General features: G+C 38.3%; 1 protein-coding gene across 4 annotated transcripts in view; it reads left to right on the plus strand.

The window, feature by feature from the left end:
• LOC309665723 (uncharacterized protein) overlaps positions 1-22,456 on the plus strand; it is a gene marked incomplete at its 5' end in the record, with an annotated part of 320,068 nt that overhangs the window by 1,523 nt on the left and 296,089 nt on the right. The window contains 3 exons of one of the 4 annotated variants that reach the window (XM_082472431.1): positions 9,066-9,233; positions 11,072-14,801; positions 15,124-19,797. In XM_082472431.1, coding sequence (XP_082328557.1) covers positions 9,066-9,127 — 62 coding nt within the window. In that variant the 3' untranslated portion in view covers positions 9,128-9,233; positions 11,072-14,801; positions 15,124-19,797. Of the gene's footprint in view, positions 1-9,065; positions 14,802-15,123; positions 19,798-22,456 lie in introns of those variants that run through there. The other 3 variants (XR_014266648.1, XM_082472430.1, XM_082472432.1) reach the window with 3 other exon arrangements.

A 22,456-nucleotide genomic window follows, 5' to 3' on the forward strand; every position in this document is an offset into this window, starting at 1 on the left:
GTTCCTATATCTCAAAGCCACAGTGATAGTGGAAAGCATTATCAACTCTTGAGAAGTAGAGATTAGATCAGTAATATTTTCAAATCTGTGAACGAGGATAGTAACAGAAGTATAGGCTTCAGATAGGCCTAAGTTGGAGTTCTTGTTCTGTCATTCTAACCTTATGGACTTTGGCCAAGTTGCTATTCTGAGTTTGTTTCCTCATCCATAAAGTGAAAATAATTTCTGTTTAATGAAGGTGTAGCATAAACAGATAATTAAACATACTTCAGAGTTACAAAATTTACCAAAATAACGCGTAAAATACCTGATACAGAGTGGTTACTCAAATACTATTTGTCCTGTCGTTGACCATCCTTGCCTGTGGTCTGCTCTGCCTTACCTTAGCTAAGGGAACAAGCGTTGAGCTGAAATGTGTATTTTTACCTTGGTCGTATCTAAGCATGCTACTTTGAAAATTGTCCTTCGTAGTTGGGACTCTATGTAGTTCTTCACATAGATAGTGGTGAATTTGGGGCATAATTTCTTTGTTAGCAGAATTTCTATTAGGCTATATGTGATGTCACATAGGTTTATGTGTCCCAGTATGCTGAAATTACAAAACTTTTTGAAACTATCAATCTAGAGACAGAATCATATTAATTTCTAATTAATAAAAACTGAAAGATAGCAATTTTTATGCCAGAATGCCAGCTTTTAAACGTTGCAGACTACCAAACTATTTTGAAGATGAGAGAGAGAGATGTGGAAAAGGACTGTGAAAAAAGAAGCTATAGGAGGACAGTTGAATGGACGGTAGCTATGAGTTGAAGAATCTGTCCCGTGCTGACAACTATTGGGTTCCAATCCTTTCACAACCTGTTGTTAGTCTAGACTACTTATGTTTTAATTGATTTTTTTTTCTTTCAGGAAATTTTCAACAACTTATCTATTTCTAAATGCAATTTTCTGACTCTTTTGCCCTCGTTCTTTTTTCTTTAGAAATGAGGATGGAAAATTATAACGACCATAGGCTTTTGTCTCAAGCCCAAAACATGTCTTTAACTTTTCCTCAAAAAAAATTTTTTTTTAACTTTTCCTCAAAATTTGAAGTATGGTTTTGTCCACAAAATTGCAATTTAAGTTCTTATTTTCTACCCCTTCATTGTCGTTTTTGCTTTTCTCTAGGCTTTTTCCAACTTTTTGTTCTTAAAATGTGGGCAATGTAAGCGTGGACATTGCATTGGCAATAGGACTTCCTTACTCTCATGAACATGTGAACAAGCAATATTTGGATTTTCCTGCCTTACCATGCATATAAGGATTCTATTTTTCCACGTTCATCCTGAGACCAAGCAGTACCAGCTGTATTTGTTTGAAAAGTTTTAGCAAGTCCCCTTCTTCCTTTGATTCTTGAGAGCATATCCTTTATTTGGCAGAACACAAGACATCTTTCTCTCTGTTTTCTTTGGCAAGTGATTTTCTTATCTCAAATTCTTTTTACCCAGTTTGAGAGACTGGATTTGATCCAGGAAATAAGAAGGATTCTGTTTCCCTTCAACTAAGTATCTTGAAGTTTGTAAGCTAGGTGAAGAAGACTGTAGGGGTTCTGTTTTCCTGTAGGTATAAAATGCATAAGCTGACTTAAAATGTCTATGGATATCACTAAGAATAAGGCACTTCATGTTTAATTTTTCCTATTTGACTTTCCTTGACTCACTTAGAATCTATTTTAGATCTTTTATTTTCTTCTTTCTTTGCTATAATCCTTTAAGGTAAAGTCCTCATTTTAACAGAAAACATTAGGGTAGCTTATTTATGGAAACGAAGGCATTTTTTTTCAGATGCGTTCCCTGCCGTTATTGTTATACTTTGCCAATTTCTCCTGTCCTGCTGCTCTGTTAATCCACTTTTCTCCTTTACAAATATCATTGTTTATGTACTGTTACAAGTCCTCTGAAACACCCTGTTCCCCTTGCTAATGTTAATCATTTAAAAATGGAATGACACCCTTCCTTGTAGGGGAATGTAGAGGTAGCTGCACACAGGGATCTGTGACATTCAGCAGCCACTGTAGTCATAATTACCAATCCTGACGTGCTGCTTTCCCATGGCAGAGCTGAGTTGTAGAGACAGAACAACAGCAAACCTGGCTGCTGCAGGAGTGGTGAATGTCGCTTCCCGCACGCAACCTCCAAGTGCCATGGGTTTAGAATATTCACCTTGTAAAATATCTCTGCACGTTTATGTGAATGTTGCATATAGAAATGTTTAAGAGGATTTGTCCTTGTCCTCCCAAGTTAAATGTTTTATTTTTCATCAACTAAAATCTTGAAAAGTAAGTTAGCAAACGATATTCCACTCCCTCTCCCTTTTAAATTCATTTTGAGTACAAGCCTCTCTGGGGCTCACTTTTTTAGAAATAGACAGCTTATTTACAACCCATTCTGATTCCTTATTGGTCTTGTGGAAAACTGAATTCTTAATTGTGCTAGTGAATTACCAGTGATAGTTACTACCACTATATGGCCACTACCACTAGTCTCCACATACCTAATACATACCTTTATTCAAGAAATGATTTGAAGTATGTATGTTATAGTTCCCAGGATGCTGCTTACTGGTTTTTTTTTTCTTTTCCACTGCTCTTTAACTTTAATGAATACTCAATGGTTCTCAGTTGGATTATTCCAGATGAGAGAGGGAAAACGTTGGCTTCTTTATTATAGTGTGCTCAAGGTCAATCTACCTTATGGATGAGTAGGCAGTTTGGATACTTACGATGATCTGACGATGTCATGAGTCTCCATGGATTACCTCACTGAAAGTATTGAGATGAAGGATATGGACTCTTCTACCATATAACTTTTTTGTTGTAATTTTGATCAAGTTTGTTATTTCTATTTCAGTAATTTTTGTGTTCATTTTTATTACTCTTCTTCAGGTTTATTAGTAGTTCATTTTCCATTTCAGAGTTGAAATCTAGGCTTATGTATTTTTTTTTTAATTGAGATATAATTAACATATAACATTATGTTAGTTTCAGGTGTACCACATAATTCAATATTTGTACATATTGCAAAATACATATAACTTTTTAAAAATCAATTCTTAGCTTTATTAAAAATGATACATTCACATGATTTTAAAAATAAAATAATACTGCAAAGCTTATAACAACACATAACCCAGAAGCTCCGTGCTTCCTTCTCTGCCCCCATCTACTCCCCCCTCAGAGTCATCCTCCACTCTGAACTGTTTCTTTTGGTATTTACATGACAATATTTACATTCCTGTAGGGCTTTAACTTTGTTGGGTTTATTTTCCCCTCGATGATTTCTTCAAATTTTCTTTTAATTGTTTCATTTCTCCCGTATTCTTTAACAACTGTAAAATCCCTCCCCATACTCTTTTCCACGTAATCGAATGTATCAGGAATCTATTAGATGTACTTATGCTGTGTTTGTTTGTTTGTTTGTCTTAATCAGAGACCTGTCTCCCAGGGCCCTCCACTTAATCTAGACTGTTGCTCTCTTGACTGCATGACTGTTGTCTGGGATTTCCTTTCACCTCTTTTGTGTTGGGCTCTCTGATTCTTGGATCCTATGTTAACTCTCTTGGTTTTTCCCTTGTTTGGGTAGCATGTATTCATTAATGACTTCCCTAGACAAATATATGTAAAAAGTAAAAATTTTGAGACCTTGCACATCAGATGTCTTATTCTAATCTCACAAGTGGCTGATAGTTTAACAGGGTCTAGAATTTCAGATTGAAAATCACTATCCTTCAGAATTTGAAGATGTTATTCCATTGATTTCTAATTTTAACATTGCTGTTCAAATATGATGTTATTCTGATGCTGGTCGTTTGTGTGTGGCTATTGTCTCTAGAAGTTTTTAGGATCTTCTGTTTGCTCATGGAATTCTGAAATTTGATGATATACCAACAGTGGGATCTTTTAACATTTATTGTATTAAATGGGTATTTCAAATGCCCTTTCTATCTAAAAACTCATGTCCTTTAGTACTGGAAAGTTTTCTTGTGTCACTGTCTCATCATTTTCTCCACTCAGTTTTTTTCTTCTCTTTCTGAAATACCTGTTGGTCATATGTTAGGCCTCCTGATTCATTCTCTGTGCAACTAGGAACTACACCCAAGTTTCACTCTGGAACTGCTGCAGTGAACTGTGATCTGTTGTCATCTCTGGAGAGACAACGTAAATCCAATGCCAAAGTTGAAAACTAGAAACTAGAACTCTTCTGGGTTTCTAAAAGCTGTATATTTCTGCTGCCACCTTTACCAGAATGGATTCCTTGTGCCACCTGCTTCTTTATGTGCTTTGAAGTCACAGTTGCCCATGAGTTGTCTGCTTAGAGAAAAGTCACAAAGCTGTGCCCCAGCTGGAAGAGAGCCTGAGATTTCAGGTTCAGCTTTAGGGATCTGCAGATTCATAAGGTCAGAAACTCCCTGAACATAGGAGGAGTATTTATAGGTACTCAGCAACTACTTAATTTAGTTGGGGAGAAGTTAGCAAGAGACAATAGGAACTTTAGGACACTGGATGACTGGAGAGGAGGTCTTTTTAGACAAAGCAATAATATAAAATATTAAACATAAATAGGACTTGCTTTCCGATTTTATGAAAGTGATGCGATAGCATTTTGTGTACTGCATTACATGCATATAACATACATACCTAAAAGAATTATAAAACTTTCTCTCTTCGAAGTAAGCAGTCCTTTTTATTCCATTTTTTTGTCTTTAATATGAACTAAGAATTTTTTTTTCCTCCACATTAATTAGGTTATTTGCCCTTGGAAAGCTAGTAATGGTTGAATGGATTGGTACCATAAGATAATACATTTTGATCTCATTTATCTATGAATAGCTACCTAGCTAATCCATTAAAGAAAATCATAGTATATCATTTTAATATATCATATGTCAGAGCCAGTGATATACAGATTTTCCATTTGGAAATTATCATTACTTTTTAAATGTCTGTCTCCATTGTTAGTCTTAAGGCTGTCTGAGAGCTGGGAGCATGTCTTATTCATCTTGATAGCTTCTTAATGTTGAACCTATACAATATTAAATGTATACTTATAAATCAAGTGATCACATCTGATCCAAGGCACAATATATGAATATTTTTCATGACGTACAAAGATAGCTATACATGGTCTGAAATCAAGTCAAGAAACTTAGAGTCTTGTCCAAACTCTGCCACACAGTACTAAGCATGTGATATTCTGCAAGCCCTGGGAGAGAAAATGCAATCTGCAGAAATCAGCACACAACCTAAGGGGAGCAGGGAGAGGGGTCGTGGCTAACGGCAGTAGACAGGAATGGCCTCCACCTTGGATGACCAGCAAACTAATGCGAGTCCAGAGCATGAAATGATTTTTTTTTTTTTTTTCCTGAGCAGGCGTAGATATCCAGGGTCCCAGTCTGAGAGGAGAAATACAGGGTATGTTTTATGGGTTTCTGGGAATAATAGTTTTTAGCTTGGTGCAATTGCCAGAACAGTAAATCAAGGTTGACTTGGTTTGGGAAAGCAACTCGAAGCAAATACTGGAGTAAGAACAAGAACCAGAACAAGATACAGTAGACTGGCCATCCCTAGGGTCTTGGGGGGATAGACCAGTAGTTCTGAAAATGTGGTTCCCCTGACCACAGTAGCATCACTTGGGAACTTGTCAGCAATGCAAAATCTCAGGCACCACGTTGAATCAGTAACTGAATTAGAAATGTTGGGGGTAGGCCTCATCAGTTCATGTTTAAAAGAGCCTTCCGGGTGATTACGATGGCCGGGCCTCCATGAGGGCGTCCAGGGGATTCATGTTACCTCCACCAACAAGCACCTTCCCTCTCCTCCCCCAACATATGACACTCAGTAGTGTATGTCAGGCTGTATCTGAATCCCATTGCTTTTTTGGGAGGGAACTATAAAACCCCCTGGGATATATTCTTGTCAGTTTGAGGCCTAGATAGTGTAGACGCTGTAGGGACAATGTCTTCATTGTTCACATCTGGCAAAACAGCTGCTAGGGCAAACAGGGATTAGCTGTTCTAATCTGAGTTCTGATATTAACTAGCCATGTAATCTTAGTAAAGTTACTCAGCTTCTGTATGCTTCCATTTACTGCTTTGTGAAATGAAAGGAATGAATTACTGATTACTAAGGTCCTTTTCAGCTTAAAATTATATAATCAATCCCATGGGAAAAGACATCCAGCTTTTTAAAAAGTAATGGGTAAAAAGGCAGTGCAAAAGAATATAAACAATATTATTTTTTTCATTATTACAAACAACCTTTTGGTGGTGTAAAAATTGAATATGTAAGCCTTATTATAAGCCTACCTCTAAGAGGGGGTGATAAGAATTACAATCCCGTGAGCATAAATATCCTACTTTTAATTACCTCAGTAGAAAGGAATGGGTGATTTGTGACAGTGGTTTCATGGAATTATCGCTCTATTATGTATCATTTATATTCAAAACTAGATTGCATAATACTTGATCATTGTTAAATCAGTCATGCCTCTCAATTCCCCATGGCTGGAAGTTAATATTATTGGGTTTTTTTTTTTTTAAGTAGTTGAGGAAAAACACTGAACACTCAAATAATTTAGCCAAGGTCAGTGGTCATGTTAGAATAAGTTCCTTATTCCTTGTTTGGGAATCAAGGGACCTTAGCAATTATTAGTTCAAACTCCTCGTTCACCCATGTCTAAAAATGGAAAAGGCAGAAAAGTATAAGAGAATATGTGGATGTATATGGTTTGTTATTTAGCAACAGCTGTCAATTAAATGTGTCTAAAAATTTCACTGAGAGGCAGCATAATATAATGAAAATAATGCAATCCTTATAGTCAGACAAACCTAGGGTGAAGACCAGCTCCACAGTGGTCAGATTACCTCACTGTAGCTTAGTTTTCTCATCTGTAAAATAGAGATAATACCTATCTCATGGTTCTAGGTAATAAAATTGAAATAGTGTATATAACAGCACCTGCTACAAAACCTGGCACTTAATGGTTGCTCACTAAATGGTAGCTATTGCTACTAAATAGAACTAAAGTTAAAGGATCTCCCACCAAAAAAAAGATTTTCAAGAATCCTTTTTTTTACTCAGCCATAAACTTGTAACCTGAACACCCTATAGAGTGTAGAACAAGTTTTAAAACTTATTTCCCTCTGTTTTCTCAGTTCTTAAGTTTCCAGTACCAAACAAAATATTTTGCCATCTCATCAATAATTACAACTTTGCATATTATTTAAGGATCGAATCCCTAAATCTTAGTATTAGAGTACCCATTTTATCTTATTGCTTAAATGATTCCTGTATTTCTCCAGAATCTATTTGTCCTCTAGAGATTTTTTTTAAAAAATCATCATTAGTGCTTGTATTAGAGCAGGTTCCCTAGAAGCAAAGCCTGAGACAGGGGTTCAGGCACACATGCTTTATTGAAGGAACGTTCTTCAGGAAACACTTATAAGGGAATGAAGGAAGCTGCATAGGGAAGGGGAAATCACTGCACAATTGACATGTCAGATGAAGTCTAGCCTTAGCCTGATCCAAGACAATGAAGCACTGGATCATAAATGAAATTTCACTTAACAGAAATGTCACCTTGAGGCAAGAGGATCAGCCTTTTGTGTGTCACTTGTTACACACTCAACCATTGGCTTTGGGAAGAGGGAGCTTTGGGATTTGGGTGCTGACTCCCATTAGCCAAAAGCAATGCCAAATCTCTGGAGAAGGGAGCAACTGTGAGCCGTTAGCAGGCAACACTCCCAGCAGCTGGGAGCTGGGTGCATGGACTGGTCAAGGGAAACTGTCAACAGTGTAGTTCCTTTAAGTGGAAGGTTTCTAAATCCGTGATTTTCCATTGCACTCACAGGATGCCAAATGATAATTTCTATATCTGTATGAGCTGAAATCTGGCTCACACTCTGTTAGCCAAGTCGTGTGCCCTGGCACCCAGAGGAGACATCTTTTGCTAATTCCTACAAAAGCATTGAATAGACTAGTGACAACTCCAAAGCATAAGCTACAAGTGAAGGGCCTCAATAACTAGTCCTAAGCAGGGCAAGGAAAGCAATACTGACAAATGTTTAAAGTAAAATAGTACTTGGATATAAGTTATCTTTTCATCAAAGTCCAATAATTGTTTTTCTCTGCTTGGTCAGCACTCTCACTGAGTGAACCCAGCTGGAAATCAGCTGATTTGGAAGCTGGGAATTGTATCTTGTAAGGGTGACCCCCCTACAATACAGAACTGAGCAGAGAAAGGGTGAGAAATTGGTTCGATAGCAATTTCTCAAGGACAAGTACAGTTATTTGCTAAAATAACCTTAGAAGGTTGTATTTGGCCATCTAAGTTCCCAGTCCCTGTGTCTCCTTTGGGCATAGCAGCATATATATATATATATATATATATATATATATATATATATATGTTTTCAAATCATTTCCTTTTGGCTGTACTTTTCCCATTCAGTTTCTGCTCATTGCTGGCTTTGAAATCACTTACTGATCACCGGAATCCATATGCCATCTTTACTCTTCTGTATTTTCCTGTAATAGATACCTATTCTTTTTCAAAAGCTGATGTTCATGATCCTGAGTAATGGTAGCCAAATTTATATTTTGTGACCTTCCCCTTAGAAGGTCACATCTAAGGTTTAAGGCCCTTCTGGCCATAGAAGATTGGACCAGGGCTAAATAATCTCTGGGCCAACAAATTTGTTTCCTGAGATCTGGGGATCATGTATTCCAGATGTTAGTATATGCTAATTGCATAAACTAAGGACATATAAATTCAAGGAATGTGGGGTGGCCATTTTCTGCTGTGTTCATGAAAGAAGGGCAAAGCAATTTACAGAGAGAAATTGGAATGAAGCAGACTTAAAGAAAGAAGCAAAGATGTGAGATCACGTGATCTCTAGAGAGGGAGATAAAAGGAAGAGAGGTCTCCAGCCCTGCTAGCTTTCCATTTCTTAGTTGAGACCCAGTATCAGTTCTTGTTCCTGGATTCTCCATTGTCCTATGTAAGTTCCTCTTTTGTGGTTTATTCCAGAGCTCTCTGAAAGTGCACCTCAGGTGGGACTGGAACGCAGCTGCACCTCAGATGGAACTTGAACCCACAATCTTCCAACTGAAAACCACAACTCATCTCAGGACTTAATGAAGCTCAGGTTCTTTATGTCTCGGCACAGAAGGAATTCAGTGAGAGGCAAAGTGATAGGTAAGAAGTAGATTTATTAGAATAGGACGCTTGTGAAGGACTCAAGCGGGCAGGCAAGAGGGCTCTCCCCCAAGAACTAAGTGGGCTACATTTTTATAATCAAAGGAAAAGTGGGGAGGGGGAGAAGACCACCTTCCTCAAAAGATGTTGCAAGAAAATGGGGCACGAGAGGATGGTCATATCCCAGGTCTCAGCTGAGTCCCTGGGAAAGGCCGCCAAATGAGGGTCCTTGGCTTCGTGCAGGAAAGAATTCAAGAATGAGCCAGAATAAAGTGAAAGCAGGTTTACTTAGATACTCATTCCATAGGCAGAATGGGGTCCATCTCAGAAAGTGAGACGGCCCTGGGAGATACACACTCCATAGATAAGAGTGTGGACCATCCCAGAAGGTGAGAGAGCCCCCAGGCTGCAGGAGTGGTTAGTTTTTATGGGCTGGGTAATTTCATAGGCTAAGGAGTAGGAAGATAATTCCAACTCTTTTGGGGGTGTGGGTGGGGATTCCCAGGAACTTGGCTACTGTCCACGTTTTGGCCTTTGATGGTTGGCCTTGGAACTGTCATAACATCTGTGAGTGTGTCATTTAGCATGCTAGTGTATTACAATGAGTGTATAATGAGGCTCAAGGTCTACTGGAAGTCTAATCTTCCACCATCTTGGGCTTAGTTGGTTCCAACCAGTTTATGTCTTATCCTCAATGGCTATGTCATTCGTTTAATCGTTGTGCCCTGCCCCCTTCTCTCCTGTCTCATTTCTATTACCTGCACCTAAAAGATCCTTGACCAAGATAACATTTTAAACTAATTTGAACAAGTTGTTTAAAAATTAAGTTTCGTATTTTCTTTCTCACATTTCCATTTTCCTCCTTTAAGATTTGTAGGAAGATAAAGACAGTGGAATACTGGTACTTCTTTTTTACCTGGATACTCTTCATACTGAAATTCTTGTATGTTTACGTTATGTTCAGTTAGAGTAGGACTCTGAATTGATGAAAGAGGGAAGTTCTAATAGGCATCAAAACTGACTTGGTATGATGACTCAGCTCCTACATAATGATGGTGTCTATGTGCATGCACATTATAGTGTTCTGACACACGTAAGGAGAATGTGTCATCCTGTCACAATTTCCTGTTTTCATGCAGGTTCATACAAATCCCAATCTTATCTTCCTCAGGCTCTCCAAGCACCATTGGATTTAATCTAGATCTATAGCTCCAACTGATAAGCTCCCTAAAGTCATGGTGCACAAATTCGAACTCAGTGATCTGTGTTGCAAATCTTTCTTCTTCAGGTGTTTTCTTGTCTTAGTAAATAACACAGCTGTGTACCCTTACACAGACACCTCAGAATCATCCTGTCCTCCTGTCCCTCCCACTGTCCCTGTCCTCCCATCTCCAGTTGGCATAGCCTGTCAATTTTACCTCCTGTTCACTCTCTATCATCACCTCTTTTTCATCTCTTCTGCCTATGCCCCAAGTCAGACCATCATTGACTGCCTTCTCGGTCTCCCTGTTTTAAGTCTCACTGCTGTGCCCCCAGTTCATCCTGTACATTTTTGCCAGCAAGCAAGTGAGAAGCCGATCGTGTTAGCCTCCCTAAAAAATTCTTCAGAGATTCCTCATTACTTAACAGGGTAAGATTTAAGCTCCTCACTCAGATATGTAAGGCCCTTCAATATCTATCCCTCCCAGCTTATTCAGCCTCATGCTCTGGTAACTCTTCCCCCTGCGCCCAACCCCTCACACTTCACACTCCGTCCGTGCTTGGAGTTGCTTCAACAGGCCACGTTTCTCACACCTTATTCCCTCTCCTTGGAGTGTCCTGTCTCCTGTTTCCCTAAGGTTGACTGTGTGGCAAGCCCTCCTTCAACAACCAGGTCAAGTATTTACCACTTTTGTGAAGGCTTTTCTGAATTTCCCAGGTAAGGTGGCCTTTTCTCCTCGGTTCCCACATCGAAACTTGCATGCAATTCCGCTACAGCTTAAAATGAATTAAACTGATTTGTGTTTGTTTCCTCATTTGACTCTAAGGTGATGGATCCTGTATTTTTATGTGCATACGACCCCATATATGTGTATTTTTCAGTTACATGATCCCCCACTGCCTAGCACAGATTCTCAATAAATATTTGTTGACTAAGAATTAGAGAAGCATGAAAGGGAAGGGAGGAAAGAAAGGAAGGGAGGGAAAAACTAAAGGAAGACTGTTCAGAGTTCTAAGAAACTACTTCAGATCCGTGTAGTTCTCAATATCCTTTTCTTCTAAATAATCCTGGCTCTCCCAATGCAAAATTTTTGAATCACGGCCGAGACTTCTGTTCTCACCCATCAGGATATAAATGCTGAAGCTACCCTCTGCAGCCAGGTAAGCCTTCAAAATTCTCCGATTTTCACTGGGAGATCTTTTGCCAGGTACCAATCTCTCTAATCTTACTTGCTTTTCTTTGACACTCTTGACACATAACACTCTCGTAAGCAAAGAAAACAAAAATTTATTTTGAAGGTGACAGTGACTCTGAATAATAGAAATACATTCAATAGTAGTACTGGATTGCCCAGGAATTATATATTGTATTTAAATAATCTGTCTAAATATATTTCTACTGCAAAAATGCAACATTAAAGACTTAGAAGCTAATCATTGTGGACATTTTATTCACCATTCAAAGTATATGTTAATCAAAAAACTTGTCAATTTCTCATGGAAAACTGAACATACTTTTTTCTGGAAGCTCTTGCCTTGTATTTCTTTTGAAGTAACAAAGCTACAAATGATAAATAAAGAAAATGAATTGTCACACTGATATTGCCTGTATAGAACAATCTTCTTGTTTTCTAAGAAAGTTGGGCAGGAGTAGGAAAGAGGGACCATGTGAGTATAAGTAAAGAGAGAAATTGACAGTATACAATTGTTGGGGATACAGTATGTTAGGGATTTTTGCAAGTCAAGGGTTTAAAATGTAATCATTAGGTGGAGAAATCACTGCTCTTAAGACACTATTGGGTATCTGTTAATTCTATGGGAAATATGGTAAGAAAGGGACTTATGGTCTCTTACTCTAATATTTTGCCTTTAATTCCCTTCTTAGTTTCCATAAATTTCTGAGAAGTAATATATGCTAATGAAGTAGTTTTCCCTGCAAATATTTATGCAAGTAAAAGAAAAAATAACTTAACATGTTTAAATTACCAGAAACGAAGACTTAAAGGAATAACTGCTTTTGTAGTCCATCTTTCTAGAGTCATCATTTCCTCAACTAATTCACTACAAAAACAGCTCAGGTCTTTATCCTAGTCTTCATATTTATTTAAACTAAGGCTATGATTAAAACTATTTTCATACCTAAAAATAGAAAGCAATATACTCTTCCTGCTTCCTTAGTATAGCAAAACATTGTCCCAAGGAGCTTTATTCTGTCGATCTGTTCTATCACTCTCTTCTGTTAGGTCAGGTTTCATTTTTTATCGCTTTACTCTTCCTAAAGCTGTTTTAATTTCCTTCTGAAGATAAGCTTTCCAAGGCCAATTCCTGATGTTTCTCTCATTTGCCTGTTGCTGTTGTTCCATTATAATACTTATTCTTTCTTCAACAAATAGATTGTTAGGTTTCCCACTCTCCAACTTCTATTCCTATAGTTCCTAACTGAAGAGGCCTACTAAATTTGGATTTCTAATAGCTTATTTTCTCTTCTGAGAGACATTATGTTGATATCTTACCTATTATGACAAGGTTCCTAATTGTAGTTGCTACAGAACTCTTTGAATTACAAAAAGCCTTTTCTTTTGGTCATCAATAATAGTTGCCTTTTGTTTCCTTGGTTTTGAAAACGTCAGAGTCTGTCTGTCCTCAAGTAGAAATGTAGAACACCAGTCCTTCAAAACCACCTCAGACAGCATAAACCATAATTTTTTGCTATTCAGCTACTCTCAAAACCCAGTGAGAAATGTGGGATTTTGAAAAGTTTTCAATGGAAATGCTCTCCATCGAAACCCCTAGGTAACCTAACTCTTATTTTTGCGTTAAATTCGATCCCTGGGAGGCCGCATGGTTGTACTGCATTAACTTAAGCCACTTCTAGAATCAAGTGCACTAAGTTATAGTGTAAAAACTCTTGATTTTAATAGAAGATTGTTGTAAGAAAAAGTACTATGAATTCACTTTTATATTGATGATAAAACTATTGTTCAGGATATTTTTCTTAAGTGATATAAGTTAATAGTCTCTCTATAAGAGTGCTAAGTGAGAAGTTTCTTTCAGAATTTAGTTACAGAGAAGAAGCTCTCCAGAAGCACTGGTACAATTTCTCTGTTCTGATGATAGTTGTAAAATAATGTATTTCTTTCCACACACCCCCTCCCAACCCCACCTGCCCTACCTCAGGCTGCTCAGATACTCAGAGCACAATTTAATGCTATTATATCAACTATGTCAATGCTTTCAAAATTTCAGACATTTGCATGATACCTTCATGACGTTTGCCATATCCTCATACCTCCAGAAGAATTTATATTCTGATTTTAATCAAAGCAGTTTTTTACTTTAACAAATGTATTTTAAAAGAAAACTTGGGTTTGATATGCTAGCTATATTTTTAATCCACATCAAAATATTATTAAACTGTCAAAATAAATGATTTGTATAATGCTTAAAATCATCTCACATACTATCAGTAGTACATATATCATGCACTGGAAAACACTGAACTGTGTTAACTTAGGATTAGCTTATTTTGCCCTCCTATACCTGGTTCTGATTTTCTCTTAAATAATTTTATTGTGTATGCCTTTTGTTGCCTCAAAATATCTTTGATAAAAGGGACTCTTGACTGCAGGTGTCAGAATCTAAGTGCAACTAGCCTATGTAAAGAAAAGAAGAAGGAGAAGAAGGAGAGAGGAGAGGGAGAGAGAGAACTGGGTCTGTTAACTGACAAGTTCAAGATAGACCTCTTAAGGCTTAGCTGGATCTGTCATTCATTGATGTCAGTAGGTCTCAGCCCTTCATTCTCTACCTTTCAGCTTTGTTCTATGTGGCCATGATTCTTGGTCAGACTCTCAATGTACTGGCTCCCTGCAGCTCCAGGACTTATCACCTACCAGTTTAGCAATAATTCCAGGGGAAAACACACAAGCAGATTCCTCTTTTCGCACAACTAGAGCAAAAGTCTTAGGTCTGATTCTCATTACTCTGACAAGCATCATGTTACTTAACTAATCACTGTAGCACGGAGTTTTGCAGTGTCTGACTAATAAATTTGCATCATGTACCTGGGGAAGATGGGTCAGTTCCACCCACACCAGATATAAGAATACTAGGGTAGATAGTCTCTAAAGGAAAAGAGTGTATGGTTGCCAGCTGTAATGGCCTCAGTGTTTATGTCTCCTCTCCCCCAGATTCATATGTTGAAATCCTAACCCCCCAACATGATGGTATCAGGAGGTGGTGCCTTTGGGAGGTAATTTGGTCATGCGGCTGCAACCTTCAAGAGTGGGATTTCAGCAACTATATATTAGGGTTGCTGGGCCTCGGCACTATTGATATTTTGGACTGGCGAATTATTCGCTTTGGAGGGTTGTTTTTTTTTTTTTTTAATTAATTAATTAATTTATTTATTTATTTATTCTTGGCTGTGTTGGGTCTTCGTTTCTCTGCGAGGGCTTTCTCTAGTTGTGGCAAGCGGGGGCCACTCTTCATCGCGGTGCGCGGGCCGTTCACTGTCGCGGCCTCTCTTGTTGCGGAGCACAGGCTCCAGACGCGCAGGCTCAGTAGTTGTGGCTCACGGGCCTAGTCGCTCCACGGCATGTGGGATCTTCCCAGACCAGGGCTCGAACCCGTGTCCCCTGCATTGGCAGGCAGATTCTCAACCACTGCGCCACCAGGGAAGCCCGCTTTGGAGGGTTTTTAAACTAAAAGGTTGAGATATCAGAATCAAGGACAACTGTTTACTTTTTTGTTGTTTTTGTTGTTTTTTTTATTTTTAAAAATTTTTATTGGAGTATAGTTGATTTACTATGTTGTTTAGCTTCCGCTGCACAGCAAAGTGAGTCAGTTATACATATACATGTATCCACTCGTTTTTAGATTCTTTTCCCATATAGGTCATTACAGAGTATTGAGTAGAGTTCCCTGTGCTATACAATAGGTCCTTATTGTTATGCATTTTAGTGGTCCCCAACGTTTTTGGCACCAGGGACCACTTTCGTGGAAGACAGTTTTTTCACGGAAGCGGTGGGGGTTTCAGGTAGTAATGCGAGCGATGGGGAGCTAGCTGCACGTGAAGCTTCGCTCACTCACCCGCCTCTCGCCTTCTGCTGTGGCCCGGTTCCTAACAGTCCGCGGACCGGGGGTTGGGGACCCCTGATCTATTTTATATATAGTCGTGTGTATATGCCAATCCCAATCTCCCAGTTTTCCCTCCCCCTCCCCCAAGGACAACTGTTTAAATAAGTGCAGGCATGTTTATATAATAAATGCTGCTTAATGCAGCGTCTGTGCAGCATTAAGATGTTTAACAACATCTCTGGCCTCTACCCACTAGATGCCAGTAGCATCCTCCATTGTAACAGCCAAAAATGTTCCCAGACATTGCCAGATCCCCCTGGGAGGAAAAGTTGCCCCAGTTGAGAACCACTGCAATATATGGAGATACAGATGTACAAATATAATGACACTTATAGTTAGAAATGAGCCTCATTGCTGATCCAGGTTTGTGATGAATGGTAAAATGCTATTGATGGTATTATAACTACTCCATGACCAACATTTCCTTCCTTATTACATCTACATAAAGACTATCCTTAGTTGTATGGTCACTGATAAAATTTATTGAATTTATTGCTTGTGCTTCTGTATCTTTACCTCATGGATTCATAATGATTTTGCATGACAAAGGAGAGAATACAACTTTACTGTACATCAGGGGAATCTGTCAGTTGCTGCTCTCACACATAATCCTATAGCCATTACTTATGTTTGAAATTGTATTTGATTTCAATCCATATCAGTTGTTGTTCTTCTCTTCAGCTCATCATTCACATATGTTTGTAATTCTATAATTTTCCTCCGTATATATTCTTATGGTTGAGCTATGCTATAGCATTTCACCTTCCTGCTAGTATATTGGTTGCAATTTAGAACCTTTTGCTTGTTGTAATATTTTGGCATTTTTGTTACGGGTAGCTTGTACATGATTCCAATTACTTGGATTTGGAGAGAGGTCACTAAGACTGGAAGCCGAGTGGGTAGTGGATAGAATCCATGGATAACTGCACTATCCGGTCACAATTCAAGTAAAGTGGGCACCAGAATTTACAGTGGGTGGAAAGAGCATCATCAGTCATGTGGTACTCTGACATCTAGATGCAGTTGTCATCTGTGAGGGTGGTGCACAAATAATAGCATTTCAGACCATTAAAATGATGTTTCTAGTACAAAATTTCAAACCCAAAGACTGAAGTTTAAAAAAATAAATGGCCCCTAATGTAAGTGGTGGGAATGAGCAACTAGGCAAAAAACTGGAATTGAAACTGAGAATTCTGGACAGCACAGAGGTCCCATTAGTTGAACTATGTGGTACAGAAATTGTGCCTTACGGAATAGTAAGGGAAACCAATGGTAAGTGAGGTATCTTTGGAACAGAATTATAGAAAATTGGCTTAAAACTAAGCTTTGCCTGATGAAAGCTTCTTGGGCACTTTCTGCCTCAAGTTAAAAGTGGAAGTACCATGGGGTGAGCAGATCAAAGAACCCAGAGGGCTATCTGCCAACTGATGAGCAATGGAAGCTGATAGCCGATGTTCCCGTTAAAAAACTGGATTTGATGGCAGGCTATACAACACCTCTGAAGAAAGATTCATAGTACCAGCTATTGATGACACAACATGATGTCTCCTAAGATTCATTGGTTATCTTGATTTGATTTTCTTTTTTCTATGTCACTGGAACCTGTATTGCCTCAGTAGAATATTTTTATAATGGTTTAAGTCTATTCTTGTCTGTGGAAGCTACTGACAGTCTTTAATCTTTTTCCTGGTTCTTGCTCAGACTTATTATTTGCTTCTTTAGATTTGGCAGTCAATTTAGAAGTTTTTGCTGTTAATACAATGGTCCATGTTCTTCTTGTATGAGTTCCTGTTTGTGCACTTGTATGGGAAAGAATTGCACAAGCTGTAGTTTATCAGGCTTGAGCGTAGTTTTACATTTTTTTTAATAAATTTATTTTATTATTTGTTTATTTTTGGCTGCGTTGGGTCTTCGTTGCTATGTGTGGACTTTCTCTGGTTGCGGCGAGCGGGGGCTACTCTTCATTGTGGTGCGTGGGCTTCTCATTGCAGTGGCTTCTCTTGTTGCAGAGCACGGGCTCTAGGTGCGCAGGCTTCAGTAGTTGTGGCATGTGGGCTCAGTAGTTGTGGCTCATGGGCTTTAGAGCACAGGCTCAGTAGTTGTGGTGCACAGGCTTAGTTGCCGTGCGGCATGTGGCGTCTTCCCAGACCAGGGATCGAACCCATGTTCCCTGCATTGGCAGGCGGATTCTTAACCACTGCACCACCAGGGAAGTCCCTAGTTTTACACTTTTAAAAAATTAGACATTTACTATTTCAGTTGTTTAATAATTATAATTATAAACAATATATAAAGGAATAATGTAAAGTTTGCTCTGTTATTTTTTTAATTTCTTTCCCTCTTTTCTATGGAAAATAAGATAAGTATAAAGTATCACTACCTGAGATTACATTATTGGTTTTTAAATTTTATATTAAATTGTACTAGCTCAATTTTATACTAGTTTGGAAAAGGATAACTACAGTGTATTTATATGCTCATCACATAAAATGTTTTTACTTAGCATGCATTTCTCACATGGTATTAGCTTTCTCTGTTTTACCTTAGTGTATGTATGTGTGTGTGTGTGTTCTCTTTACATCAACCAATGCATTGTTTGAGTCAAATCTTTACTATTTGCTTTATTTAAATCCCTTAAGCTTATGATTCAAATCTCACAAGATATCACAGAAATCTCAACCTAGATGGGAATTTCGAGTTGTTCAAATTGAGCTTTCTTCTTCTTTAGCAATGTTCATTCTTTGTTTTAATCTCTCCCCTCAGGTTCTGTGCTTTTTTAATTAATAAATTCATGTAGTCAGTCAATCAGTGAATCCATATTCACCCATCCGTTCATAAAATATTTGCTTCACACTCTGTCCTGCATGGCAGTTGGCTAGGCAGTGGAGAATCAAGGGTGAATGGACATTACCTCACAAGCCAGATTCTTGCCTCTATGCTTTGCTCACCAGTGAGGTATGCTCCCCTGCCCTGCCCTTCAGTTAGTGAGCAAATCCTGTCAGTTCCGCCTCCTTTTCCTGCTAAATCTGTCCTTTGCTGCTCCTACGTGTCTCTGTTACCACAATCTTAGATCAAGTGTCTATCTTTTGTCATGGGGATACCTACGACTGATGAATCTCTCTTCCTCTGATTCTTATTCAACTCTGCAGTCATAGGATCTGCCTGAAATGCAAACCAGCTACTCATAACCCCTTGGAAACCTTCCATTCTCCTACAGTGAAGTCAATATCATTAACATTCTTCAAGGCTTCTCCTGATCTGACTCACGTATATCTCACCTGCCTCATCTCTTGGTACTTCCTCCCTGAAACTCTTCTTGAACATGTGCTCTCTCACCTCTGGGTCTTCTAATGAGCTTTCCCTTCTGACTCTTCACCTCCACAGTCTTTATCTCCCCACCTCCTTCACCACCCTTTTCCCAGATAATTCCAACTCATACTTAATGTTTCTACTTTGATATCACTACTTCTAGTGTAAAAGGAAAATAAAAATGGAGCTGGTATTGCTGAGAGAGCTCTCTACAGTGGAGCCGGGAGGCCTTTAAGGAAGTGTGGCTTAATGCGCATCTCAGCTTGGATGGAATCTGACCTTTTGACCTGATGAAATCATCCAGAACGCCTGCCAGAAATTCAAGATACTTATCGGACCCTTACCCTAAAACAACTTGTAATTCCTTAAAGACAAATGTTTTCTGACTCGTGTTAGAGCCAGTCACAATTCTCACCAGGCAACTTGTAACAACCTTGCGGCTTTTTGTCTTTATAAGCCTCTGATTCTTTCCCTTCCTTGGAATACTCTTTTAGGGTTATCTGAATCTGTGTCTCCGAATTGTAATTCTTAAGACCCCAAATTAATTCTTTTCTTCTTTGCAGCCTCCTGCAATTTTTTTTTGGGGGGGGGGCGGCGGGTGGGTTGACACCAGTGCTTTCTCTGGGTTAGGTATCTCTTCTATGTGTACCTTTACCATTGACAGTATTGAAATTGCTTCTCTTCTTGTCCTTCTATCCTTTATATCCTTGTCTTCTTGTTTTTATGCCTCTTCTTGTCTTTATGAGACAAGGGAATTGTCTTTTCCACTCTTCATACCTGGAAACTAGCTTAGTACTTGTTACATTATAAGTGTTCAATAAGTACTTGTTGAATGAATGAATGATTGAACAAGAGAACAACTCATCCAGTGTCTCAAATATTAAAAAACACCTTCTCAGTCTTAAAAAATGCCATTAGAGTCTATGTTCTATACTCCATGCTAGGATTATAAATAGAAAATGACTAATGACTTTGTTGTTAGTTCTCAACCATATCTGGAATAAGACAAAAATAAATAAATACATGCAGGAATAGAGTCACTTTGCTTTGTGTCATGTATAAAATACTGAGTGCAGCCAATTTTCAACAGGGACTTAGATTTAGGTTTCTTCATTTCAATCTCTGGATTCCCTTTTCTTTTTTTCCCCCATTAAATGACACACAAAAAGAGTGCCCCCTCAAACACACACACCTTTTTGTCATCATTCTCCATATGAATCCTTAAAGTAGCAGACTTTCCTAGGCAACTGGTGTAATGAAAAGCCCACTGAACCAGAAGTGGAAGACCTGCAGCAATTTGGAAAAATAGGGGAGACTCCATTTATCTCAAGGGCAGGCTTAAACTGGTTGGGCCACTTTATTCATCTGGGAAATTAGAGGAATTGGATCAGAAGAGGCTATCCCGGCGAACATCAAATACTTACTATTCTGTATTCCATTTTAAATAGGAATTAATTTATAAATTTTCAATTTCTATAAAAGTTTCAGGAAAATGCTACATAACGTAAGGTATATTTCTATAGGCCTCTGCATTTGAATTACCTTAACTTGCATGTAAATCCTTACGTGACAGGGATCTCAACTTCAAAGTGGACGGGGTCCACTGCCAGGATGTAGTCTTGACTAAGCATCTCTAGAAAACTGCTTGGACAAGCCTCAGAAGAGCCTGCTTTTCGTGGGTTGCTTGTCAGGAGGACTTTGGTTTGGAGTTACGGGAAGTCTGAGGAAGTTTAGTGCATGGGAGCCTGGGCTCTAGAGACAAATGCTATGGAGGGCACCATGTCTCTTTCCCGATCTCCTATTAAATGAGAGCCTTTTGGGAAGAAGTGATTTGGGTGGAAGCTGAAGGAGCTGTTTTTATGACAGAAGATGAGATTTGGTAGAGGGACATTTTCTACATTTTGGAGCAAGACATTGCTGCACTAGCAGAATAAATTGTGACTGGAATGTGGTGCCACTTCTGGTCCTTCAACTGCAGATTTGGGAAGCACTGGGAGACACAGCGTTTGACAATGATGATGCATCCCTTCAAGTGGCTTCTCAACTGAAGTAGGTATGGGGATTGGCTGTGAACACAGGCAAGACATCCCTGGACACTGAAAAAATATGCTGGTGAAGGGGAATATTGCAACAGACTATTGTCCTGTGAAGTGTAAAGAACAACAAGCTCACCAAATCTGAGTAATTGCTATCAATAAAAACAACTCTTTTGTATCCCTAGGATGATGACACCAGGGGAAACTTGGATTAAATTTACAAAAGGGTCATATAGCTACAGTCTAAGCCATAACTACCATTGTGCTATTTTTTTAATTTTGTTTTTTTTTCACTGTCTTTTTTTTTGTAATTTATTATTTTTTTTTTACACACACACACACACACACACACACACACACACACACTGTATTTTATTTTTACAAGGGATAAATAGACTGACACCAAGCATTGTACATGGATGACTACAACAAAAGCAACAATGATTGCAATTACCAAACATGAAACACACTCATACTATGTCATAATATTGACATTCAGTCCAGTAATCCTCCACTGTAACAGCTCCTTTACTTTGCAGTGAAAATTGATTTGTATGTTTTTTGCCTCTGAGTCCTTGTGGGATTTTTTTTTTTAAATTTAGACAGAAAATCACAAAAATTATACTCGTCATCATCAATTCACTCAGTCCCATGTAATTAATTTTTTTTTTCATCTTGATCTTTTGTTAGCACTTTTATGAATTCATCAGTTTTTCATTAGAGTTCTGAAAATGGTTATTCATTCAGTTCAGCAGTACAGTCAGTTACCAGAAACCTGTACTTGTCAGAGTCTTTTCCATGAATTTCTTGAAGATGAAACCCTTTTATAGGAACATATTTGCAAAAGCATCAGAGTACACCCAGAACTGTCTGTAAATGACAAAAGACTTAAAAATGACCACAGTTAAAGATTTGATGAAAGTTCATAATAATGCAGTTGACAAGAAAATTAGTTATTTCTGAGATATACATTTTAAAGTAATAACTAGGATTATGACTTATAACATTATACCAGAACATATAAGATTTTTAGAAATTTCATGTAGTGTCTGAAACATTTATATTAACATATTTCCATACAAATAACCCAATGAAAGTTTAGTATTAGTTGTTTTGTTTGTTTGTTTGTTTTATACTGCATGTTCTTATTAGGCATCAATTTTATACACATCAGTGTATACATGTCAATCCCAATCGCCCAATTCAGCACACCACCATCCCCAGCTCACCGCAGTTTTCCCCCCTTGGTGTCCATATGTCCATTCTCTACATCTGTGTCTCAACTTCTGCCCTGCAAACCGGCTCATCTGTACCATTTTTCTAGGTTCCATATACATGCGTTAACATACGATATTTGTTTTTCTCTTTCTGACTTACTTCACTCTGTATGACAGTCTCTAGATCCATCCACGTCTCAACAAATGACTCAATTTCGTTCCTTTTTATGGCTGAGTAATATTCCATTGTATATATGTCCCACAACTTCTTTATCCATTCGTCTGTTGATGAGCATTTAGGTTGCTTCCATGACCTGGCTATTGT

The sequence above is a fragment of the Balaenoptera physalus genome (assembly GCF_965194825.1).
Source record: "Balaenoptera physalus genome assembly, chromosome: 8".
Taxonomy (NCBI): Eukaryota; Metazoa; Chordata; class Mammalia; order Artiodactyla; family Balaenopteridae; genus Balaenoptera; species Balaenoptera physalus.